We start from the raw sequence: 23,153 nt of genomic DNA on the forward strand, positions 1-23,153 counted from the left end.
TTTCATTTCACACTATTCATTAATAAAATGATATACATATCCACTATTTATTATTTTAAATGATCTAATTAAAACTTTTTTTTAAAGACTAATTAATCTATGATCAACATCTTTAAAAATCTAATTATCACTTTACTCTTAAATAAATTGACTACTTTTTTTAGCTTACAGTATCCTGTAATCTATCGTTATAAATATAAACTCTTTTTAAAAATCTAACTTACTCAACCAATCCAAATTAATAAAATTGACGGCCTTTAATAGAGATTAATACTAAAGTGATAATTCAGACTCCAAAAATAATATAAATAAAAAATAAATTGGGCTGTGTTTGAATTGAATAATTTTACCACCAAATCCAGTCCAGATGTCTACTTGTCTTACTCTGACCCATTCCCTCTCTTATCCATCTCTCCCTAACTCCCCTGCCATCCCAACCATCCACCCTCCTCCGCCATCCGCCACCCCAACAACCACCACTACAGCCGCCACTGTCTCTGAACCCCATTCTTCTCCATCATGGACGGATCTCCTCCGCTCCCAGGCTCAAGCCTCATCGTTCCACGAAGCCATCTCCACCTACACAGCCATGATCGCTGCCGGCGCTTCTCCCGACAACTTCGCCTTCCCTTCCGTCCTCAAGTCCGTCGCCGCCGTCGGCGACCTGGATCTTGGAAAACAGGTTCACGCCCATGTAGTTAAGTTCGGTTACGCCGGCGCCGTGCCCGTGGCCAACTCCCTCGTCAACATGTACGGAAAATGCGGCGACATCCACGATTCCCGCCAGGTGTTCGACAAAATCTCTGACAGGGACGATATCTCGTGGAACTCGATGATTGCCGCGGCGTGCCGGTTTGAGCTCTGGGAACTGTCCCTACAGCTCTTCCGCTCAATGCTGTCAGATTTCGTGGATCCCACGTCATTCACGCTCGTAAGCATTGCTCATGCGTGCTCCAACATTGATGATGGTTTGTGGTTTGGAAAGCAAGTGCATGCTTATGGTTTGAGGAATCATGGTTTGGGACCGTTCACTAATAATGCTTTGGTGACAATGTATGCCAAATTGGGAAGGGTTGATGATGCTAAAGCTTTGTTTGATGTGTTTGATAATAAGGACGTGGTTTCTTGGAACACAATTATAAGTGCACTGTCTCAGAATGATAGATTTTTAAAAGCTTTGTCATATTTAAGGCTTATGGTATGTAATGGTGTTAGGCCTGATGCGGTTACCTTGTCTAGTATTCTCCCTGCTTGCTCTCAATTGGAGATGTTGTGGGTTGGGAAGGAGTTGCATTGTTATGCAGTGAGGAGCGCGGATTTGATTGGGAATTCATTCGTTGCTTGTGCCTTGGTTGACATGTATTGCAACTGCAAGCAAGCTGAAATGGGTAGGAGAGTTTTTGATGGGGTGTTGAGGAGGACTTTGGCTGTGTGGAATGCTATGATTTCTGGTTATGTGAGGAATGAGTTCTACGAAGAGGCGTTAGAACTCTTCATTGAGATGCTTAGTGTATCAGAACTTTGTCCAAATACTACCACATTGTCTAGTGTTTTGCCTGCTTGTGTGCCTTGTAAAGGATTTTTGGATAAAGAAGGGATCCATGGCTACATAGTGAAAAGGGGACATGAGAAGGATAAGTATGTGCAGAATGCACTTATGGACATGTATTCCAGGATGGGAAAATTAGAAATTTCGAAGAGGATATTTAGCAGCATGGATAAAAGAGATATAGTGTCTTGGAACACAATAATCACTGGCTGCGTTGTCTGTGGTTTCCATGATGATGCGCTTAATCTTCTGCACGAAATGCAAAGTGGTCAAGGAGAAAATAGGAGTTACATATTGGGTGATTATGAGGATAATGGAAGCCTCCCTCTCAGGCCAAACTCGGTGACACTGATGACAGTGCTTCCCGGTTGCGCAGCTTTGGCTTCTCTAGGTAAAGGCAAGGAGATTCATGCTTATGCTATCAAACAATTGTTGGCAACAGATGTTGCAGTGGGAAGTGCGCTAGTTGACATGTATGCAAAATGTGGTTGCTTGAAGCTCTCTAGAATAGTCTTTGATCAAATGCCTATGAGGAATGTTATTACTTGGAATGCTCTTATCATGGCCTATGGAATGCATGGTAAAGGGAAAGAAGCTTTGGAGCTTTTCAGAAGAATGGAGGCAGAGGAAGACAACAATGGAGGAGTAAGCCCAAATGAGGTGACCTATATCTCCATTTTCGCAGCATGTAGTCACTCAGGGATGGTGGATGAAGGCCTTAGTTTATACCATACAATGAAAGTTAACCATGGAATTGAACCTACGGCTGACCATTATGCTTGTCTTGTAGACTTGCTTGGTCGTTCTGGTCAGGTGGAAGAGGCATATAAACTGATCAACAGAATGCCATCCAACATGAGTAAAGTTGATGCCTGGAGTAGCTTGCTCGGTGCATGTCGAATCCACCAGAATGTAGAAATTGGTGAAATTGCTGCCAAGCATCTACTTGACTTAGAGCCATATGTAGCTAGTCATTATGTTCTGTTGTCTAACATCTACTCTTCAGCTGGACTTTGGGATCAAGCAATAGATGTTAGGAAGAAAATGAAGGAAATGGGAGTGAGAAAAGAACCTGGTTGTAGTTGGATTGAGCATGGTGATGAGGTTCATAACTTTTTGGCTGGTGATTCTTCACACCCACAGAGTAGGGAACTCCATGAATATCTTGAAACACTGTCGGAAAGAATGAAGAAGGAGGGATATGTACCTGACACTTCATGTGTGCTTCACAATGTTGATGACGAAGAGAAAGAAACCATGCTCTGTGGGCACAGTGAGAGACTTGCAATAGCTTTTGGCCTTCTAAACACCCCCCATGGAACTACCGTTAGAGTTGCTAAAAACCTTAGAGTTTGCAATGACTGCCATGCTGCTACTAAATTCATATCAAAGCTTGTGGACAGGGAGATCATTCTAAGAGATGTAAGAAGGTTCCATCATTTCAAAAATGGAACTTGCTCTTGCGGTGATTATTGGTGAGATGTGTAAAGTGAAATATCTGGTTTCCTTACTTTCTCTTTCCTCTCAGCTCCCCTTTCCTAGAACATTGAAACCCCAGAGTTGAACAACAAAGCCTTATGTCAATAGATGGGGTTGGCCGCATGAGTTAAATGAGCCACTGCATGTTGCCATGAATCCTGTCTAAACCCAGCCTCATTCATGCTTAATTTTTTTCCAATCGGTTGAATCTTCCTAGCCACTAAGTTATCTCTCATATGATCTACTCACTTGACGGGTTTCTTTTTCTCTTCTCCCAACATGTCGAAATCACCTGTAAGATCTCTTTAGAACGGAATACTAGCTCGGTAGGAGTTCTATTGGGCGAGTCCTAAGGATACAAAATCGTTTTTTGAGGCATGGATTGATTGTGAAATGGGTAGTGTGGAGAACTAGGAGACTGAAAATATTTGAAAATGTTGATTATAAGTTAGAATATGTATGGAAGTCCCTTGTGTTACACTGTAATGACTAATGAATGGTCCATGGGATTAAATATGAAAAATAACCCACACTTGGGTGTTAGAAAAGTGGTACTGGATGATGTAGGTTTTGGAAAATAAATTCTAGTTATGTACCTCTTACATGCCGGATGAAGACCCTTGGTCGATTGGGCGTTATTATTATACATGGAATTGCATAATCCTTACATTTTCTTGTGATTTTATGGTTATAGACTCTTTCTTTGTGATTGATATCAGTGCACTTGAAACATCAATTCTGTTTATAATGGAAGAGAACATTTGTCAACTGCCTCAAGTGAATATAATTACCTCAAACCTGTTGCTGGTGACTTGGACAAAAAGGGGAAAAACAATTCAATTGGAACATGAACTTCTCAAGAACAGGTTCCTTCCAATTTGGTACAAAAGCTACAGGATCTAAATCTGTGCTTATCAAAGGAAAATGAGTGGAGGATTTACTGTATGTGGTGTGAGTTTGCATATTATTCCAATGGGTCAAATGCTATTAATCTTCTCCATATCTTTCGCTATGTTATGCCCTCTTTATTGGTAGAAAAAAAACAAAGATGGGAGACCTTGAGCAGAATCAATATCTTTGCTATTAACTATATTCAATTTTCAATTATATTCACCACAGTTTATTAGGCACTATGCTGTATGATCTCACATATGAACTCACAAATACTAACATTCCTGTGGATCACTAACCCCTAACCATAAGTTACTAACTAAACACATAATAAAATACGAAGCTCACATATCTAGTACGTCATAATCTGTCATCACAAAGAAGCAACATTTCTCACAGTTCAAAAGGTTGAGACAACACTTTTCACCATTTTGCCACAAATATTTGTCCATTTGCAGGTTTCAAAGAAGTTCAGAGCTTAACATTATGGTCAAAGACATTGTTACAATAGAGGTTTCGAAAACGAGATCTTAAAACAATTAACCCATAGAAAGTCAATGTACAACAGATAACTAAACTAATGACTGAATAATCTGGTTTGTATATCAGTATATGGTTCGATTATGATAAGGGTAGTGATCATACCCTGGGTCGAGCTACATGATCCGGATTAATCGAAGACAAGAACGATCGACCTCGCATAAAGGTTGGTCGACATCGACCTCTCCCTAAAGAACTCGGCCAACATCTCCACAGAGGCCCAAGCAGGCCCAAATAGAGGGACGCATCCCACTCTAAAGGCGGCGGGCCAAAAAGATAAGTGACCTCGCCCAAATATGAGATAAGATAACCAACTTATCTCAAAGAAAGGTCACTCAATACTACTATAAATATACTGGAGCACCCAAGTATAACTTACATTCTGATTCTACACAAAATCCTGCCTAAAGCACGTGCTAACTTAAGCATTAGAGTCTCTTGCAGGTACCACCACCCTCCGGTGATCAAGGATCAGCAGCACCACCAAATCCAACAAGTCGGACACGACTGCTCCGGTCACAACAGCATATCTCATCCGAGATCGACCTACAGTTTCAGGTAACCCTCGGAACATTGGCGCCGTTGTCGGAAAACCTGGAAGTCATCCTATCGTCATGGAGGACAACCTTGACAACGATCACAACTCTGGTCTGGAAGACAGAACGCCGCATAAGAATACGGATACCACACCGAAGGATACACCTCAAAACAAGGGTGACAAACAACTCCTGAATACAGAAATTTTGGAGGCCATCCGTGTGTAAGGTATCAGTAGCGTGTTGAGAAAGAGAGAATCACAGTGCAGTAAAGACAATGAGCTGTGTTAAGAGAGAGAAGAATAGAGAGAATGGTGAAGAGTGCATTGTTGATTTAGAAGAAGAAGAAACAGAATTACAAAAGGTATCTGGTTGTTGAGCTGAAGTGCATATATATACAGGGAGTGAAGGTGTGTGTGTGTGTGTGTGTGGTGTTTCAGCTCAAGTTGGTTAGGGAGGTTTGTAACTGATTTGGGATGAGCTGGCACAACTGCCTGAGGTGTAACTACTTTATAGTTACTGGAAGGTTCTGGAGGTGCACACTATACTAACATGCCCCTTCAAAACAAGGGCCTTCTAGGATCCTGCATAAAAAACTCTTAACAGGCTTCTGAACTTAAGGAAGGCTGCTGCTGACAGAGGTTTGGTCAAGGTGTCGGCCAGTTGATCATGAGCTGGAATGTGTTTGATAAAAATTTCCTTCCTCGAGACATAGTCCCGAACAAAAGACTAGTTAAGTGCAAAGTGTTTCGACTTGTTGTGCAGAATTGGATTGGCAGATAGGAGAACTGCGCTCTGGTTGTCACAGTACACCACAGGCTTGGCAGAGCAAGGAATTTTGATCTCAGTAAGCAGGTTTTGCAGCCAGACAATTTCAGTTACATCATCTGCTATTCCTCTGAACTCGGCATCTGTGCTGCTTTTAGAGACTGCTGTTTGCTTCCTGCTGGCCCAGGAAACTAGATTTGACCCAAAAGTAGATACCATAGCCATTAGTTGATTTGCGGTCGTTAATGTCACTGGCCCAATTGGAGTCACAGAATCCATAGATTCTGAGACTTGTAGATCCGCTGAATCTCAGACCATACTGCGTTGTGCCTGCTAGGTATCGAAGAATTCTTTTGACTGTCTTCCAATGAGATTCAAGAGGGTTATGGAGAAATTGTGCCACCTTATTCACTGAAAAGAAGATCTTAGGTCTTGTGATTGTGGCATACTGCAAGCCACTTACAATGGACCTGTATAAAGATGGATTGCTGAATGCACCATCTCCAAAGGCAGATAGCTTCAGTGATGAAGTCATGGGGTGGGCACAGGTTTTGCATTACCCATTTCAGCTCGTCTCAGGAGATCTCTGATGTACTTTGTCTGCTTCAGGGTGATTGAGCCATTTAGGGTCTTGGCTACTTCAATGCCAAGGAAGTAGTGTATCTCACCCAGCTCTTTTAGGGAGAAGGTGCTGTGAAGTTGATGAACAAGTTCCTTGATTTCCTGCTCCGAATTTCCAGTGACCAAGATATCGTCAACATACACCAGGATGTAAGTGGAGGAAGAGGAGGTGAATCTTGTGAACAAGGAGACATCGGACTGAGTGCTTGTGAAGACGAAGAGGAGATATCGTCAACATACCTTGAGGCCATAGAGGGACCTTTGAAGCTTGCAGACTTGATGAGGGTTTGAGGATGTGAAGCCTTCTGGTTGCTGCATGTACACGGTTTCATGGAGATCTCCATTGAGGAAGGCATTGTTGACGTCAAGCTGGAGAATTTTCCAGCCTTTGGTAAGAGCCACACTGAGCATAACCCGAATTAAGGCCGGTCTGACCACAGGACTGAAGATCTGATCGTAATCAACACCTTGTTTTTGATGGAAGCCCTTGGCTACAAGGTATGCCTTGTACTTCTGGACTGTCCCATCAGGGTTCTTCTTCACTCTGAAGACCCATCTGCAGCCAATAAGCTTTGATTGCAGAGGCGGGTCAACTAGCTGCCATGTGCAATTTTTCATTAGGGCCGAGTATTCCTCCTCCATGGCCTTCTTCCAGTCAGGGGTTGCTAGAGCCTCAGCAACTGACGATGGTGTGCTGCAGGTAGAGCCTGGATCAGTATTTACTTCGGCACTGAAGGCTTTTGGCTTGAATATTCCACACTTGCTTCTAGTCATCATGGGATGCCTATTTTGGGGAGCTACAGGCATAGCAGCATTGGAAGGTTGAATGATGGGACTAATGACAGTAGTTTCAACAGAGTGTAGATGTTGAGCACGCTCAGCAGATGCTGCATTGGGGAGCTGAGGTGCAGCAGTGGGTAAGGCATCGCTTGAAGGCTGGACACTTGAACCAAATGCAACCTGCAGGGAAATTCTTTCAACAGAATCTGCATGTACAACAGTGTCAGGAACAAGTGAAGAATTTAATGACATAGATACAGCATTGCTATTAGTGGGAGATGAATCATGGGTGTCTATGCAGTAAGGGTTAAAGATGTATGTGGTTGAAGGGATGGTGGTGGGCTGGTGAGGTTGGTTTGATTGGTTTTTATGGTTGAAAAGTGTTGGATAGGGAAATTCATGTTCGCAGAAGACAACATTCCTTGTGATGTATACTTTGCCTGAGGGAGACAAGCATTTGTAGCCCTTATGGTCACAGGAATACCCTAGAAAAATGCATTTTATAGAGTGGTAATTGAATTTATGCTTGTTGTAAGGTTTGATCCAAGGGTAACACAGGCAGCCAAAAGGTTTTAGGACAGTATAGTTGGGTGTGATGTTGAAGAACACTTCCAGTGGTGTTTTGAGGTTTAGGACTGGTGTGGGGAGTCTGTTGATTAGATAGGTTGAGGTGAGGACTGCCTCATCCCAAAAGGAAAGGGGTAGGGAAGTTTGGGAAAGAAGGGTGAGAGAGGTTTCTACTAGGTGCCTGTATTTTTTCTCAACTTACCCGTTTTGCTGATGAGTGTGAGGACAGGTAAGTCTGTGAGTTATTCCTTGGTTGGTGAGGTATTTTTTGAAGGAGTTGGATAGGTATTCGCCTCCATTATCTGTTTACAGAGCTTTCAATTTTTGGCCGGTCTTGGTTTCAATCATTGCTTTGTACTGAAGAAAGGCTTGAAAGGTTTGGCTCTTGGTTTTGAGAAGGTAAGTACAGGTATACCTGTTGTATGCATCAATGAAGCATGCATAGTATCTGAAGCTAGATCTGCTGGGATGAGGAGAGGGACTCCAGAGGTCAGTAAAGACTAATTCTAGTGGCTGGGAGTATTTGGTTTGAGAGGGAGGAAAGGGTAGCTGGTGTAGTTTGCTGTTGAGGCAGGGGTTACAGGAGTTGTTGGTGGTTTGGGTGAAGGGAACGTTTAGGCTTTTGAGGATGGCTTTGGTGATATGGTGAGAGGGGTGGCCAAGCCTTTGGTGCTAAAGGTCAAGGGATACCGTGGAGTTAGATTTTGGGGCTAAATCTGTTGGTGAGGTGTTACTAATTTTGGAAGGTCTTGTTGTGGGTAGTTGTTTGGTAAGAGGGTGTTGTGAATCATAATTAGTGTGATCTGGTTTTGGTGTGGCTGGTTGACTATGAGAGTGTTTCATGTCAAAATTAGTGTGCTCTTTGGTGGCAAAATTGGTTGTGGCATTTACAAGGAAGGCTGGAGGTTTGTTTTGAGTGGCTGAATGAGAAAGGAGAGGTAAAGTGGTAGTAGAGGTGTTGGAACTGTACAAGTGCAGAATTTTGTAAGGATTATCAAAAAAGGAATGCTCATGATTAGCCGCAGTAGTTTGAAAATTATTACAGGAATCATCAGTTGTACAACAAGGATCATAAAGTGTACTGCAGGAATTACTAATTGCACAACAAGAATTAGTAGTTGCAAAATTATCAACTTTATAGACATTGTCAATTGCACTATGCTTATTGCTAACAGTTTTGGTTTGCGAAATTACACAAGAATCACTGGCTGTAGAATCAATGCTACCAGCTTTGGAGTCAATAGATGCAGATTGGCCAAGGGATCTGCATAAGCTATTGCTCTCATTGCTATTTTTTTGTTCTTTATTATTGCTGCCTATGGCTCTTTTATTTTTGGCTTTGTTTTCTGTTCTTGCAATATTTGCACATGCTTTTTTTTTTTGCTCAGCATCAAGTAGTTGAGCTTTATTACAGTTCCACAGTGGTCTTGGTATTTGTATATCATCAAACTTATACAGACCATTGCTAAGCCTGCCCTGGAGCAGAGTTTTTCTGGTTTCCTGACATTTCACAGCACATAAATGGGGCCAAAATTCAAAGAACACTTTGTTGTCTAATGCAAAATTTGAAACACTAATTATGTTCTTAGAAATAGTGGGTATATGAAGCAAATTCTGAAGTTTAAAGAAGGTTTTTGACATAAAGGCATGCATGATTGATCTCCCAATGTTAGCAATACTCATATCTTTGCCATTACCTCCAAACACTTGCTCAGGACCTGTGTATTCAGAGCTGTTGATCATATTCATCTGATCGAATGTGATGTGATGGGAAGCTCCCGAGTCTGGGTACCATCCTTGGTCAACAGAGGTGTTGGTGGCTAGTAAGGCTTGAGGAGGGTTCTGATTGGTGTTAGTTGATTGTTGAGCTTGCTGGTGAAAGCCAAGATTTGGTGGTGGAGGACCAGTGTTGAAGGTCTACAGCTGTGGATTGTTGAAGTTCTGGTTGAACCGGTGAAAGCACTCCTAGACAGTGTGGCCGACTCTGCCGCACAGCTGGCATTGAGGTCTGTTTCCTTGCCACCATGACCTTCCTCCTCGAAAGCCTCTTCCTCTGCTCCTTCTGTCAGGTTTCTCTCTGCTATAATTGTTGTAGATCTGATAGGATTCCCCCGGTGAAGACTCGTTTCCAGCTCTGCTTGTGCTTGACTCCTTATGAGCCAGATTCGCGTGCACTAATGTTAGATCTGTCTTTCGAAACCTCTCATTTACCTCTTCTTGGGAGAGAAGCTGAGATTCAAACTTGCTAACCGTCATGTGATCAATTTTGGAGTTCACCATAGTTATGAAGGCGCTGAAGTCCTCATCCAAACCTTGCAGCGCTGCTTCAATGTGTTCCTCATTCAACAATGGTGCTCCAAGAGCAAATAGAGAGTTTGCAACCTTGTTGATCTTGGAGATGTATTCAACCGCAGAGGCACCTTGTTTCTTGATCATCTTTAACTGCGCTTTTAACATTCGAATCTTTGATTTTTGCCTAGCAGCAAAGTACTCCTCCAACGCTTCCCAGATCTCGTGTGCGTATCTAAATTCTACAACCTTGTTGACGAAGGGTTCGTTCATGGCAGAGAGCATCCAGGCTACCAAACATTCATCACGCTGTTCCCAATCTTCAAACTCAGGTGACACTTTTCTGGCAATCTTGTCTTGATCTGAATTGAACCTTCTTGGGATTGATAGAGCAGTAATGTGATTTTGAAGTTTGTTGGTCTTAACACACGCTAGTGCTTGTCTCTTCTAGGCTTTGAAGTTTTCTTCGTCCAACTTGATCGTTGCTGGAAAATTTGCTATAGACGCCATTGAAGCTGTTGGTTGCAACTCTGAAGCTCCAGTTTCTTGATTCTGTGAAGCAGAAGACGTTGAGTTTTCCATGGATCTGAACCGTAAAGCTCTGATACCATGTAAGGTATCAGTAGCATGTTGAGAAAGAGAGAATCACAGTGCAATAAAGACAATGAGCTGTGTTAAAAGAGAGAAGAATAGAGAGAATGTTGAAGAGTGCATTATTGATTTAGAAGAAGAAGAAACAGAATTACAAAAGGTATCTGGTTGTTGAGCTGAAGTGCATATATATACAGGGAGTGAAGGTGTGTGTGTGTGTGGTGTTTCAGCTCAAGTTGGTTAGGGAGGTTTGTAACTGATTTGGGATGAGCTGGCACAACTGCCTGAGGTGTAACTACTTTACAGTTACTGGAAGGTTCTGGAGGTGCACACTACACTAACACCGTGAACAACAGAATCTCCTTAAACAGCTAGAACAAGAAGCCGACCGGCAGCGGGAGGCTGAGCGAGATGAGAAACCAGAAGGCGTCGAGAGCTGGAAGATAAGCTCCTCAAACTCGAGGCCGACTTCAAAACAAAGGCTACTTGGTCCAATCGCGAAGATAGCCCCCGCAAGGACCAAGACCCATTCACAAAGGAAATCATGAAAGCTAAAGTTCCAAAAGACTTCAAAGCTCCTGAAATGACTCCCTACAATGGTACGTCCAACCCCAGTCATCATCTCAGTAACTTTAGAAGTCGGATGTATCTTACGGATGCCTCAGATGCAATTCGTTGTAAAGCCTTCCCGACTACCTTGACTAAAATAACAATAAAGTGGTTCGACAGCTTACCGCCAAGGTCGATTGCAAGCTTCGATGACCTTGCCAAGAAGTTCCTGGTTAGGTTCTCCATCCAGAAGGATAAAACCAAGCATGCTCCAAGCCTGCTGGGGATCAAACAAAGAGATCGGGAGAGCCTCCGCAGTTATATGGAAAGATTCAATAAAGCATGTCTTGACATACAGAATCTCCCCACAGAAGTAGCAATTATGGGACTTATCAATGGTATGCGAGAAGGACCCTTTAGCCACTCCATATCCAAAAAATACCCAACATCTCTGAATGAGGTACAAGAACGGGTGGAAAAATACATCAATATGGAGGAGAACTCTCGATTAGGAGAAACTTCAAAATCCGGATTCTCCTACCCACCTCGGGATAAGGATAAAGAGTCCAGAAAAAAAGAAGACCAACCTACTGAAAAACCTAGAAAGTACCACAACTACACCCCTTTTCGTGTGTCCCTTGTAGACGTTTACCAAGAGATATGCAACACTGAAAAGATCACACCGCCTCGCCCGATTAAACACAAAAGAAGAGAAAGTCGGACAGAGTATTGCGAATACCACCGAATCTACGGGCATCCTACCAATGCGTTCTTCGACCTAAAAAATGTTATAGAAAATTGGCACGAGAAGGGCGATTAGATCGATTCTTAGCCAACAGAGCAAATAAACCAAAAAAGAGAAGAAGGGATGAAGAGGTCGGATGAGCTGAACGTCCCCCTCACACCTTGAGAGACATATCCACATGATAAATGGTGGATTCATAGGAGGAGGGATCTCTAAGTCATCCCGCAAAAGACACCTTAAAGAAGTGTACTATGTCGGAGAAGGGGACAGGTCACCCGACCTCCCCACTATTACCTTCACTCAAGAAGACGCCACAGGCATCATCCTGGGACATGATGACCCCGTGGTCATTACCATCATACTAGCCAATGCCAATCTCCACCGAACATTGGTAGACCAAGGAAGCTCCGCAGATATCCTGTTCAAATCCGCCTTCGACAAGCTCGGCTTACAAGAGAAAGAGCACAGAGCATATCCAAATAGTTTGTTCGGGCTCGGAGATGCTCCAATCCAGCCACTTGGGTACATCCCAATGCATACAACATTTGGAAAAGGAACACGGTCTAGAACGTTGAGCATAGACTACATCATAGTCGATGTAAACTCAGCATACAACGCCCTTATAGGTCAGACAACGTTAAATCAGCTCGTCGCGGTGGTCTCCACTCCACACTTATGTATGAAGTTCCCAACTACAGAAGGGATCGCTACCATAAAGGGGGACCAAAAACTCGCGCGACACTGCTACAACGAAAGTCTAAACCTTAAAGGCGACCCCAGAGGAAAGGAAACTAATACTATAGAACTCGGGACAATCCGAGCTCAGGAGGAACTCCGCCCTCAACCAGAAGGTGAGACCGAAGTTCAAATCGGAGACATTCAAGACAAAACAACAAACATAGGGGCAAATCTACGAGGAGACCTAAAAGAGCTGCTAACAAAGCTCCTAAAGGATAATTTCGACCTCTTTGCATGGAAGGCCGTCGACGTGCCCGGTATTGATTCCGGACTAATGTGCCATAAGTTAGCCATATATCCTGGATCTCGGCCAGTGCAACAGAAGCGTAGGAAACTTGTCCCGGAGAGGTCGCAAGCCGTGGAGGAGCAAGTAAAAGCCCTGTTGGAGGCAGGGTTCATAAGGGAGGTAAAGTACCCATTATGGCTAGCCAATGTGGTATTGGTCAAGAAGTCAAATGGGAAGTGGCGGATGTGCACTGATTACACCGACCTCAACAAAGCTTGCCCAAAAGATCCCTACCCACTCCCGAACATAGACACACTAGTTGACGCTTCGTCAGGCTATCAGTACCTCTCCTTCATGGACGCTTACTCGGGACACAATCAAATTCCAATGTATCAACCCGGCCAGGAGAAAACATCATTCTTAACCCCAAAAGCAAACTACTGCTATATAGTCATGCCCTTCGGACTCAAGAACGCAGGGGCTACATACCAAAGACTGATGAACAAAGTCTTCGCCAATCACATTGGGAAGCTGATGAAAGTTTATGTCGTTGACATGTTGGTAAAGACACAAAGAGAGTTAACGTTGCTATCCGACCTCACTGAAGTGTTCGATACCATAAGAAAGCATGGGATGAGACTTAATCCCGCAAAATACACTTTTGCGGTAGAAGCTGGCAAATTCTTGGGCTTTATGCTCACCCAAAGAGGAATCGAAGCAAACCCAGATAAATGCCAGGCCATACTCAGCATGAAAAGTCCGACCTGTGTCAAAGAGGTCCAGCAGCTCAATGGAAGACTAGCAGCTCTGTCTAGGTTCCTAGCTGGATCAGCCTTAAAATCTCTCCCCTTCTATGCAACATTAAGGAAGGGAAAGAGGTTTGAGTGGAACCCAAAATGCAAACAAGCCTTCCAAGATTTCAAGAAATTTCTGGGGCAACCACCCATCCTTACTCGACCTTGGGAAGGCGAAGAATTCATACTATACCTCGCCGTAGGAAGTCGGGCAATAGCTTCAGCACTAGTCAAAGAAGACGAAAGTAGGCAACAACCCATCTACTTCATCAGTAAGGCTCTACAAGGGGTTGAACTAAACTATCAAAAGATAGAAAAGTTTGCCTACGCCCTCATATTCACTTCTCGACGACTTCACCCATACTTCCAAGCTCACACCATCAGAATACGGACTAACCAGCCCATAAAAAGGTATTTTATAGAAAACAGATTTGGCTGGAAGAATCCTACAATGGGCAATCGAGTTATTAGAATTTGACCTCAAATATGAAGCTCGGACAACTATTAAGTCAGTTTCTGGCCGACTTCATCGTAGAATACACTGACACCCCTGGTATTCCCATAAAATGGAATCTCTACATGGACGGCTCATCGAATAAAATCGGGAGTGGCACAGGCGTAATTATAGAGAGTGACCAGGCAACCCAAATCGAGCTCTCATTAAAGTTCGAGTTCCCTGCCTCAAATAACCAAGCTGAGTATGAGGCACTACTGGCTGGTCTGAGGCTGGCTGATAGTTAAGAATTTATCGTCATTCTAGATTTTCACAAAATAGAATTTCGTCGTTGAAAGTATAGTGTAGGCCAACAATTAATTCCTAAATCAAATGTTTAAATCCAAATCAAATAACCGAGATCAAGAGTACATCAACCTCGGGTCGTTCTTCCTAGGACGTGATGCGTGAGCATCTTTCCTATCTTTTCCTAGTGAATTTGCATCTAAATTGTTGAGTTTAATAAAGAATTAATTATCTTTTAGCCAATATGGATGCTACTTTGAATCTTGTGCAATTCTGTTTATTTTAGGTAGTATTCAGTTGGATTTGATGGAGTTTCTGCAGAAGAAGAGATGAAGGCGAATGATGCTGTCAACCCTAACCTCTCTGCACTCAAACCTGAATAACTCGAGCTACAGAGGTCCAATGAATGTGATTTCAGTGGCGTTGGAAAGATAACTTCTATAGCTTTCCAAAGATATATAATAGTCCATACTTCTTCTCCGAACTCGCTGCCAAGGCTGCGCCTAACTTGAGATTTCTCAAGTTAGGCGCAAGACACAACAACAATACGCGAGATTGGTCCTGCCCACTTCAAGTTAGGCGCACTAAAGCCCAAGTTAGGCGCACTAAAACCCAAGTTAGGCGCAGCCTCACTCAACTAAACTCCAATTCATGCTGCCAAGCCCAAGTTTGGCGTGGATCCTAGTGAAGCCAAGTAGTCTCCATCCATCAATTGAAGATTTGCTGATTGCTATAATTAATTCTAATTTAAATTCAAATTTTAAAAATCGGAAAAGATATTATTTTAGTTTTAAAGATATATTTTAAATTAATTAGGATTAGATATAAATAGGGGGATACCACCTCAACATTATTCGATTCCAGACTTCCAATTCTTTACAAATTTACATTCCGTAATTCTAGTTTTCTACTCTGAATCATGAGCAACTAATCCTCCATTGTTAAGGTTAGGAGCTCTGTCTATTTGTATGGATTGATTTTATTGCTTTATCTATTTTAATTCATGTATGGATTTATAATTTAAGAATTATTTTCGCTCTTTATCTTATGAATTTGTGTGGAACGGAAGTATGACCCTCTTTCTATTTGAGTTCTTGTATAACTTGGAAAAGCTCTTTACTTGAACAACAGCTTGAAAACATATTCTCCTAAATTTTAATTATCTGGATTTAACGGGATACGTGACATATAGTCCTTCTATTTTTGGGTAATTAGAGTTTTTGTGGCATATAAATTGGAATTTGATCATGTAGCTTCTAATTGGAATTAATTGACCAAGGAATTGGCAGTTAATGAATTTTAGAGGAGACTAGAAAGGTCTAAGAAATTAGGGTCTAGTCACTAGTTTGCCATAAATTAAATCCTACATAATTAAAATAGTTAGTAAGAAAAGTTAATCCGAAAAAATAGATAACTCTGAAACCTTAACTGCTTTCTCAATATTTTACACCCAACTTATTCACCTGCCTGTCTTCAAACATCTAAATTTATTAATTAATGCTCTTTGAATATTCAAACACTATTTTATGTTTGTCTAACTAAGCCTATCAAACACTATTATTGTTTAATCCATCAATCCTCGTGGGATCGACCCTTACTCACGTAAGGTATTACTTGGTACGATCCGGTGCACTTGCCGGTTAGTATGTGGTTAGAAAATACCGCACCAGGATGCAATTGGAATGTTACGCTTTCGATTGTGAGGAAAAGGGGGGGGGGTTGGATTAAAGAACGAAAGATTAAAGAAACTAAGAAATCAATGAACTAAGGAATGATCAAAATTGGGAATTAATGCAAGTAAAAGGAAACAAGATCAAAACAGTGAAAATGCAATAAAGAGCCTTGACTTGGGAATGAGGATCCAAGGAATCCTATCATCGCCATAACCATAACTATGGTAATTCAAATGAGTCAATCTCGCCTAGTCAACCCCAACCATCGAGGAGTAAGTCAAGCAAGCATAATTGACCTTAATCCATAGGTCCTAACCAACTTACCAAACTAGTTGATAAAAGGCTAGCATCAATGGAAACAAGATTCAACTAACTACCCAAGAATTACCACTAAATGTCAGACATTATGACTCTAGTATCCTAAGAACTCAAACCACAAGCCAAGGTGTGAAAATCTACTCAAAACTTAAAGTTGGTATTTTCACAAACACCTTGTGTGCATAAACATAAAGCATGAAAAATTACAAAGTAAAATAGAAAACTATAACCAACTATCAACAAAACCAAATATAAACAAGCAATCAAACATAAAGGAAGCATGAAACATAAAATTCATTGATCAAAATTTCAAGAAACACAAAATTGCAAATATGAACAAGGTGACTTGAACCAAAAGAAAATGAAAGTAAATATGCTATAATTAAAGAAAAAATTAAGAGTACTTACAATAAGGATGAGCAAAATCAAATATCAAAGCTTCTATAAAATGCTACAATTGAAATTGATAAACTCTAACTAAAACCCTAAGAGAGCAATGTTACACTACTCCTACTCCTACTCCTAATTACTCTCTAAAACTATCTAAGTGAGCTCCCCCTTTGATGTGTGTTGATATGTCTTTAATATAGCACTCTAATTTAGCATTTCAGCCTTTCAAAATGGGCCAAAAGCCCCCAAAATACGCGCAGCACGTGTTTCATTAATGCAACTACGTGCAGAGACCTGTGCGTACGCACGGGTACTTGTGCGCACGCTCTCATGGAAATTCTTTCCAGTACGCACGCACGCTAGCTTGTGCGCCCGCACACATAGAAATACTCGTTTGTGCGCATGCATGCAGGGCTGTGCGCACGCACACTTCGCTGTGTGTGCTTTTCCTTGTTTTCTCCCTTGTACATGCTTCCTTCCATTTTTAGCCATCCATTCTTGCCTCTAAGGCCTGAAATCACTCACAAACCGTATCACGGCATCGAATGACATGAAAGTGGAATTAAATTTCTCATTTCAAGCATAAAATTGCATGTTTTCACATTTAGGCTCAAATTAAGGACAAAACACAAAAGTATGCTATTTTGGTGCTTAAGTGAGAGTTCCTGTGCTAGAATCCATCCAATTTGAGTCAAAGTATACCATCAAATATGGACTCATCACTGGCTAAGGAGGTGAGAGTTCAAAAACTTACTGTCTTCAGTGACTCACAGGTAATCACCTCGCAGATAGAAGGGAGCTATCAAGCTAAGAATCCCACCATGAAGAAATACTTGGACAAAACCAGAGAACAGATCGGACAATTCGAAGGATATGAGGTCTGACATATACCCCGGGAACAAAATACTCGAGTTGATGTACTTTCAAAATTAGCCAGCACCAAACCAGGGGACAATAATAGAAGTCTCATCCAAGAAACACTGCAAAGCCCATCGATTTCAGAGGAAGAGAAGATCCTAGCCATATCAGGACAGGATCAGGGATGTATGACTCCCATAATCAACTACCTCAAGTTTGAAACGCTCCCCACAAACAAAAAAGAGACGAAAAGGCTAGTACAAAAAGTACCGTACTACACCATAGTGAACGACATCTTATATAGGAGAGGGATTTCGGCACCCCTCCTAAAATGTGTCCCGACTTCCGCTACAAGAGAAGTCCTCGAGGAAGTTCACAGCGGCATGTGCGGCAACCACCTTGGGGCGCAAGCTCTTTCCAAAAAGGTACTCCGAGCTGATTTTTACTGGCCGACCTTGCAAAAGGAAGCGACAGAGTTTGTCAAGACATGTCCACCATGTCAAAAGCACGCCAACTTCCATATAGCCCCACCCGAAGAGCTCATTTGTGTTACAACACCCTAGCCATTCGCAAAATGGGGACTCGACCTACTCGGACCCTTCCCCCAGAGATCAGGGCAATTTAAGTTCCTCATTGTAGGCATAGACTACTTCACAAAATGGATTGAAGCAGAGCCATTGGCCACTGCCACCGCCCAAAGAAGTCGGAAATTTCTATATAGAAACATTATCGCAAGGTTTGGAGTTCCTCACTCCATCACCACAGATAATGGAACCCAGTTTACTGACACTGGTTTCAGGAACTTGGTAGCTGACCTGAAAATAAAGCATCAATTCACCTCTGTAGAACACCCACAGGCCAACAGACAGGCAGAAGTCGCCAACAAAGTCATATTGGCCGGGTTAAAGTGAAGGTTACAGGACGCCAAGGGAGCTTGGGCTGAAGAGCTCCCACAAGTCCTATGGGCATATCGAACAACACCACATTCCACCACTAGAGAATCACGCTTTCGACTTGCTTATGGAATAGAGGTAATAATTCCCGTGAAAATAGAAGAGGGATCTCCCAGAATGATCCTCTACAATAAAGATACCAACTCTCAAGCTCAAAGGGAAGAGCTCGACTTACTTCCAGAAGTCCGAGAAAGAGCTCGGATTAGAGAGGAAGCACTAAAGCATTAAATGGATTTAAGGTATAATCAGAAGGTAGTTGATGAGCGGATAATTTATACGCTTTTTGGCATTGTTTTTAGTATGTTTTTAGTAGGATCTAGTTACTTTTAGGGATGTTTTTAATAGATTTTGTGTTAAATTCACATTTCTGGACTTTACTATGAGTTTGTGTGTTTTTCTGTGATTTCAGGTATTTTCTGGCTGAAATTGAGGGACTTGAGCAGAAATCAGATTCAGAGGTTGAAAAAGGACTGCTGATGCTGTTGGATTCTGACCTCCCTGCACTCAAAGTGGATTTTCTGGAGCTACAGAACTCGAAATGGCGCGCTTCCAATTGCGTTAGAAAGTAGACATCCAGGGCTTTCCAGCAATATATAATATTCTATACTTTGGCCAAGAATTGACGACGTAAACTGGCGTTCAACTCCAGCCTTCTGCCCAAATCTGGCGTCCAGCGCCAGAAAAGGATCCAAAACCAGAGTTGAACGCCCAAACTGGCACAGAAACTGGCGTTCAACTCCACAAATGGCCTCTGCACGTGTAACACTCAAGCCCAAGCCCAAGCACGCACCAAGTGGGCCCCGGAAGTGGATTTGTACATCAATTACTTACTCATGTAAACCCTAGTAGCTAGTTTATTATAAATAGGACCTCTTACTATTGTATTTGACATCTTTGGACGCCTGGTTCTTAGATCAGAGGGGCTGGCCTCTCGGCCATGCCTGGACCTTCACTTATGTATTTTTAACGGTAGAGTTTCTACACTCCATAGATTAAGGTGTGGAGCTCTGCTGTTCCTCAAAGATTAATGCAAAGTACTACTATTTTCTATTCAGTTCTTCTTATTTCGCTTCTAAGATATCCATTCGCACCCAAGAACGTGATGAAGGTGATGATTATGTGTGACGCTCATCATCCTTCCCCCTTATGAACGCGTGCCTGACAAACACTTCCGTTCTACATGAATTAAGCTAGAATGAGTATCTCTTAGATCTCCTAACCAGAATCTTCGTGGTGTACGCTAGAATGATGGCGGCATTCAAGAGAATCCGGAAGGTCTAAACCTTGTCTGTGGTATTCTGAGTAGGATTCATTGATTGAATGACTGTGACGAGCTTCAAACTCGCGATTGTTGGGCGTTAGTGACAGACGCAAAAGGAGGGTGAATCCTATTCCAGCATGATCGAGAACCGACAGATGAATAGCTGTGCCGTGACAGGGTGCGTGAGCATATGATTCACTGAGAGGAGGGGATGTAGCCACTGACAACGGTGATGCCCTTGCATATAGCCAGCCATGGAAAGGAGTAAGACTGATTGGATGAAGATAGCAGGAAAGCAGAGGTTCAGAGGAACGAAAAGCATCTCCATTCGCTTATCTGAAATTCTTGCCAATGAATCTACATAAGTATCTCTATCCCTTTTATTGTTTATTTTAATCTAATAAAGTATCATGTTTAAATCCGCCTGACTAAGATTTGCAAGGTGACCATAGCTTGCTTCAAGCCAACAATCTCTGTGGGATCGACCCTTACTCACGTAAGGTTTATTACTTGGACAACCCAATACACTTGCTGGTTAGTTGAACGGAGTTGTGAATTCAAATGCCATTACCAGGGATTATTAAGATCCCAATTCATTACACCATGATCTCTTTGGGGTATTTTTGATTTCATACAAATACAAAGAGACTAACTTTGAGGATCACAATTTCGTCCACCAAGTTTTTGGCACCGTTGCCGGGGATTGTTTGAGTTTTCGGCAAGCTTTTGGTCCGGTAACATCAGTGCCAGATTCCCTTTTGATCCGGCAACAGCACCAAGTTTTTGGCGCCGTTGCCGGGGATTGTTCGAGTTTGGACAACTGACGGTTCATCTTGTTGCTCAGATTAGGTAATTTTCTCTTTATTTTATTTTCAAAAATTTTTCAAAAACTTTTTCAAAAAAAAAAAATTTTAAAAATAAAAATGTTTTCAAAAATATATTTTCCTTTCAGAATTTTTAAGAATGAATTCTAGTGTTTCATGGAGCATGTTGAAGCCTGGTTGGCTGTAAAGCCATGTCTCAATCCTTATACCCAAGAGAAGAGCTTCTTTATCTTTCTTAGCCAATTGGCTGTTGAATGTAAGGAATGTCAGGCGTGTCATGTCTGAGTTACATACTAAAGCTTGGCTGGCTATTAAGCCATGCCTGACCCTTTGATTGGAGCTTTAGAGCATAAGATTCCTGGAATTCATATTAAAAATTTTGGAATCCTTATTTTTTCTTTTAAATTTTCGAAAAATATAAATAAAAATCCAAAAAAAATTAGAAAATCATAAAAATCAAAAATATTTTGTATTTCTTGTTTGAGTCTTGAGTCATGTTATAAGTTTGGTGTCACTTGCATATGCATCTTGCATTTTTTTGAAAATATCATGCATTCATAGTGTTCTTCATGATCTTCAAGTTGTTCTTGGTAAGTCTTCTTGTTTGATCTTGATGATTTTTTGTTTTGTGTCTTTTCATGTTTTTCATATGCATTCTGGAATTCTTAGTGTCTAAGCATTAAAGAATTCTAAGTTTGGTGTCCTGCATGTTTTCTTTGCATTAAAAATTTTTCAAAAATATGTTCTTGATGTTCATCATGACATTCAAAGTGTTCTTGGTGTTCATCTTGACATTCATAGCATTCTTGCATGCATTCATTGTTTTGATCTAAAAATTTCATGCATTGCATATTTTTCATGTTTTTCATAAAAGTTTCAAAAAAAAAAAATATTATCTTTCCCTTTTTTCTCTCATCAAATTCAAAAATTTGAGTTGACTTTTTCAAAAAATTTTAAAATCAAGTTGTTTCTCATGAGTCAAATCAAATTTTCAATTTGAAAATCTTATCTTTTTCAAAATCTTTTTCAAAAATCAAATCTTTTTCAAAATTTTTAGTTATTTTCGAAAATTTCAAAAATATTTTTCAAAAAAATCTTTTTCTTATTTTTATATAAAATTTTTGAAAATAACTAATCAATTAATGTTTTGATTCAAAAATTTGAAGTTTGTTACTTGCTTGTTAAGAAAGATTCAAACTTTAAGTTCTAGAATCATATCTTGTGATTTCTTATGAATCAAGTCATTAATTGAGATTTTAAAAATCAAATCTTTTTCAAAAATATCTTCTTATCTTATCTTTTTCAAAAATATCTTCTTATCTTATCTTTTTCAAAAATATCTTTCCAAAATATCTTTTCTAACTTCCTAACTTCTTATCTTTTCAAAATTTGTTTCAACTAACTAACTAACTTTTTGTTTGTTTCTTAACTTTTTCAAAACTACCTAACTAACTCTCTCTCTCTAATTTTCGAAAATATCTTTCCCCTTTTTCAAAAATTTCTTTTTAATTAACTAATTATTTTTATTTTTATTTTTAATTTCAAAAAAAAAAATTTCGAAAAAAATACTAAACATTTTTCAAAAACTATTTTCAAAAATTACTAACTCTTTTTCAAAATAATTTTCAAAAATTATTCCTCTCCCATCTTATTCTATTTATTCATTCATATCCTAACATCTCATCTCACATTCCAATCCTCACAGTTGTGTTTCTTCCATTATATTACATTCCTTATCACCCCCTCTTTTTTTTCCACTCACACAGGGATCCCTATACTGTGGTATGAAGGATCTCCATTATTATTATTATTTTTCTGCACCTTCTTCTTTGTCATATGAGCAGGAGCAAGGATAAGAACATTCTTGTGGAAGCAGATCCAGAACCTGAAAGGACTCTGAAAAGAAAATTAAGAGAAGCTAAAATACAACAATCCAGAGAAAATCTTTCAGAAATTTTCGAACAGGCAGAGGAGATGGCAGCCGAAAATAATAATAATGTAAGGAAGATGCTTGGTGACTTTACTGCACCTAATTCCAATTTACATGGAAGAAGCATCTCCATTCCTGCCATTGGAGCAAACAACTTTGAGCTGAAACCTCAGTTAGTTTCTCTGATGCAGCAGAACTGCAAGTTTCATGGACTTCCATCCGAAGATCCTTTTCAGTTCTTAACTGAATTCTTGCAGATATGTGATACTGTTAAGACTAATGGAATAGATCCTGAAGTCTACAGGCTCATGCTTTTCCCTTTTGCTATAAGAGACAGAGCTAGATTGTGGTTGGATTCTCAACCCAAAGACAGCCTGAACTCTTGGGATAAGCTGGTCACGGCTTTCTTAGCCAAGTACTTTCCTCCTCAAAAGCTGAGCAAGCTTAGAGCTGATGTTCAAACCTTCAGACAGAAAGAAGGTGAATCCCTCTATGAAGCTTGGGAAAGATACAAACAGTTGACCAAAAAGTGTCCTTCTGACAT

The 23,153-nt window shown here is 40.9% G+C and overlaps 1 protein-coding gene and 1 non-coding gene across 2 annotated transcripts; one reads left to right on the forward strand and one right to left on the reverse strand.

Annotated features, from left to right (window-relative positions):
• Positions 1 to 329: 329 nt before the first annotated feature.
• Positions 330 to 3,708, forward strand: OTP84 (Tetratricopeptide repeat (TPR)-like superfamily protein). Its single transcript, XM_016316598.3, has one exon. The coding sequence runs from the start codon at positions 368 to 370 to the stop codon at positions 3,026 to 3,028; it is 2,661 nt and encodes an 886-aa protein (XP_016172084.2). The 5' UTR covers positions 330 to 367; the 3' UTR covers positions 3,029 to 3,708.
• A 19,341-nt stretch (positions 3,709 to 23,049) lies between these two features.
• On the reverse strand, positions 23,050 to 23,153 carry LOC148549827 (small nucleolar RNA R71). The gene has a single exon (XR_015897804.1). It is a non-coding gene; the product is annotated as a small nucleolar RNA R71 (small nucleolar RNA).

This window comes from Arachis ipaensis, chromosome B8, assembly GCF_059453495.1.
Source record: "Arachis ipaensis isolate K30076 ecotype BB chromosome B8, ASM5945349v1, whole genome shotgun sequence".
Lineage (NCBI taxonomy): Eukaryota > Viridiplantae > Streptophyta > Magnoliopsida > Fabales > Fabaceae > Arachis > Arachis ipaensis.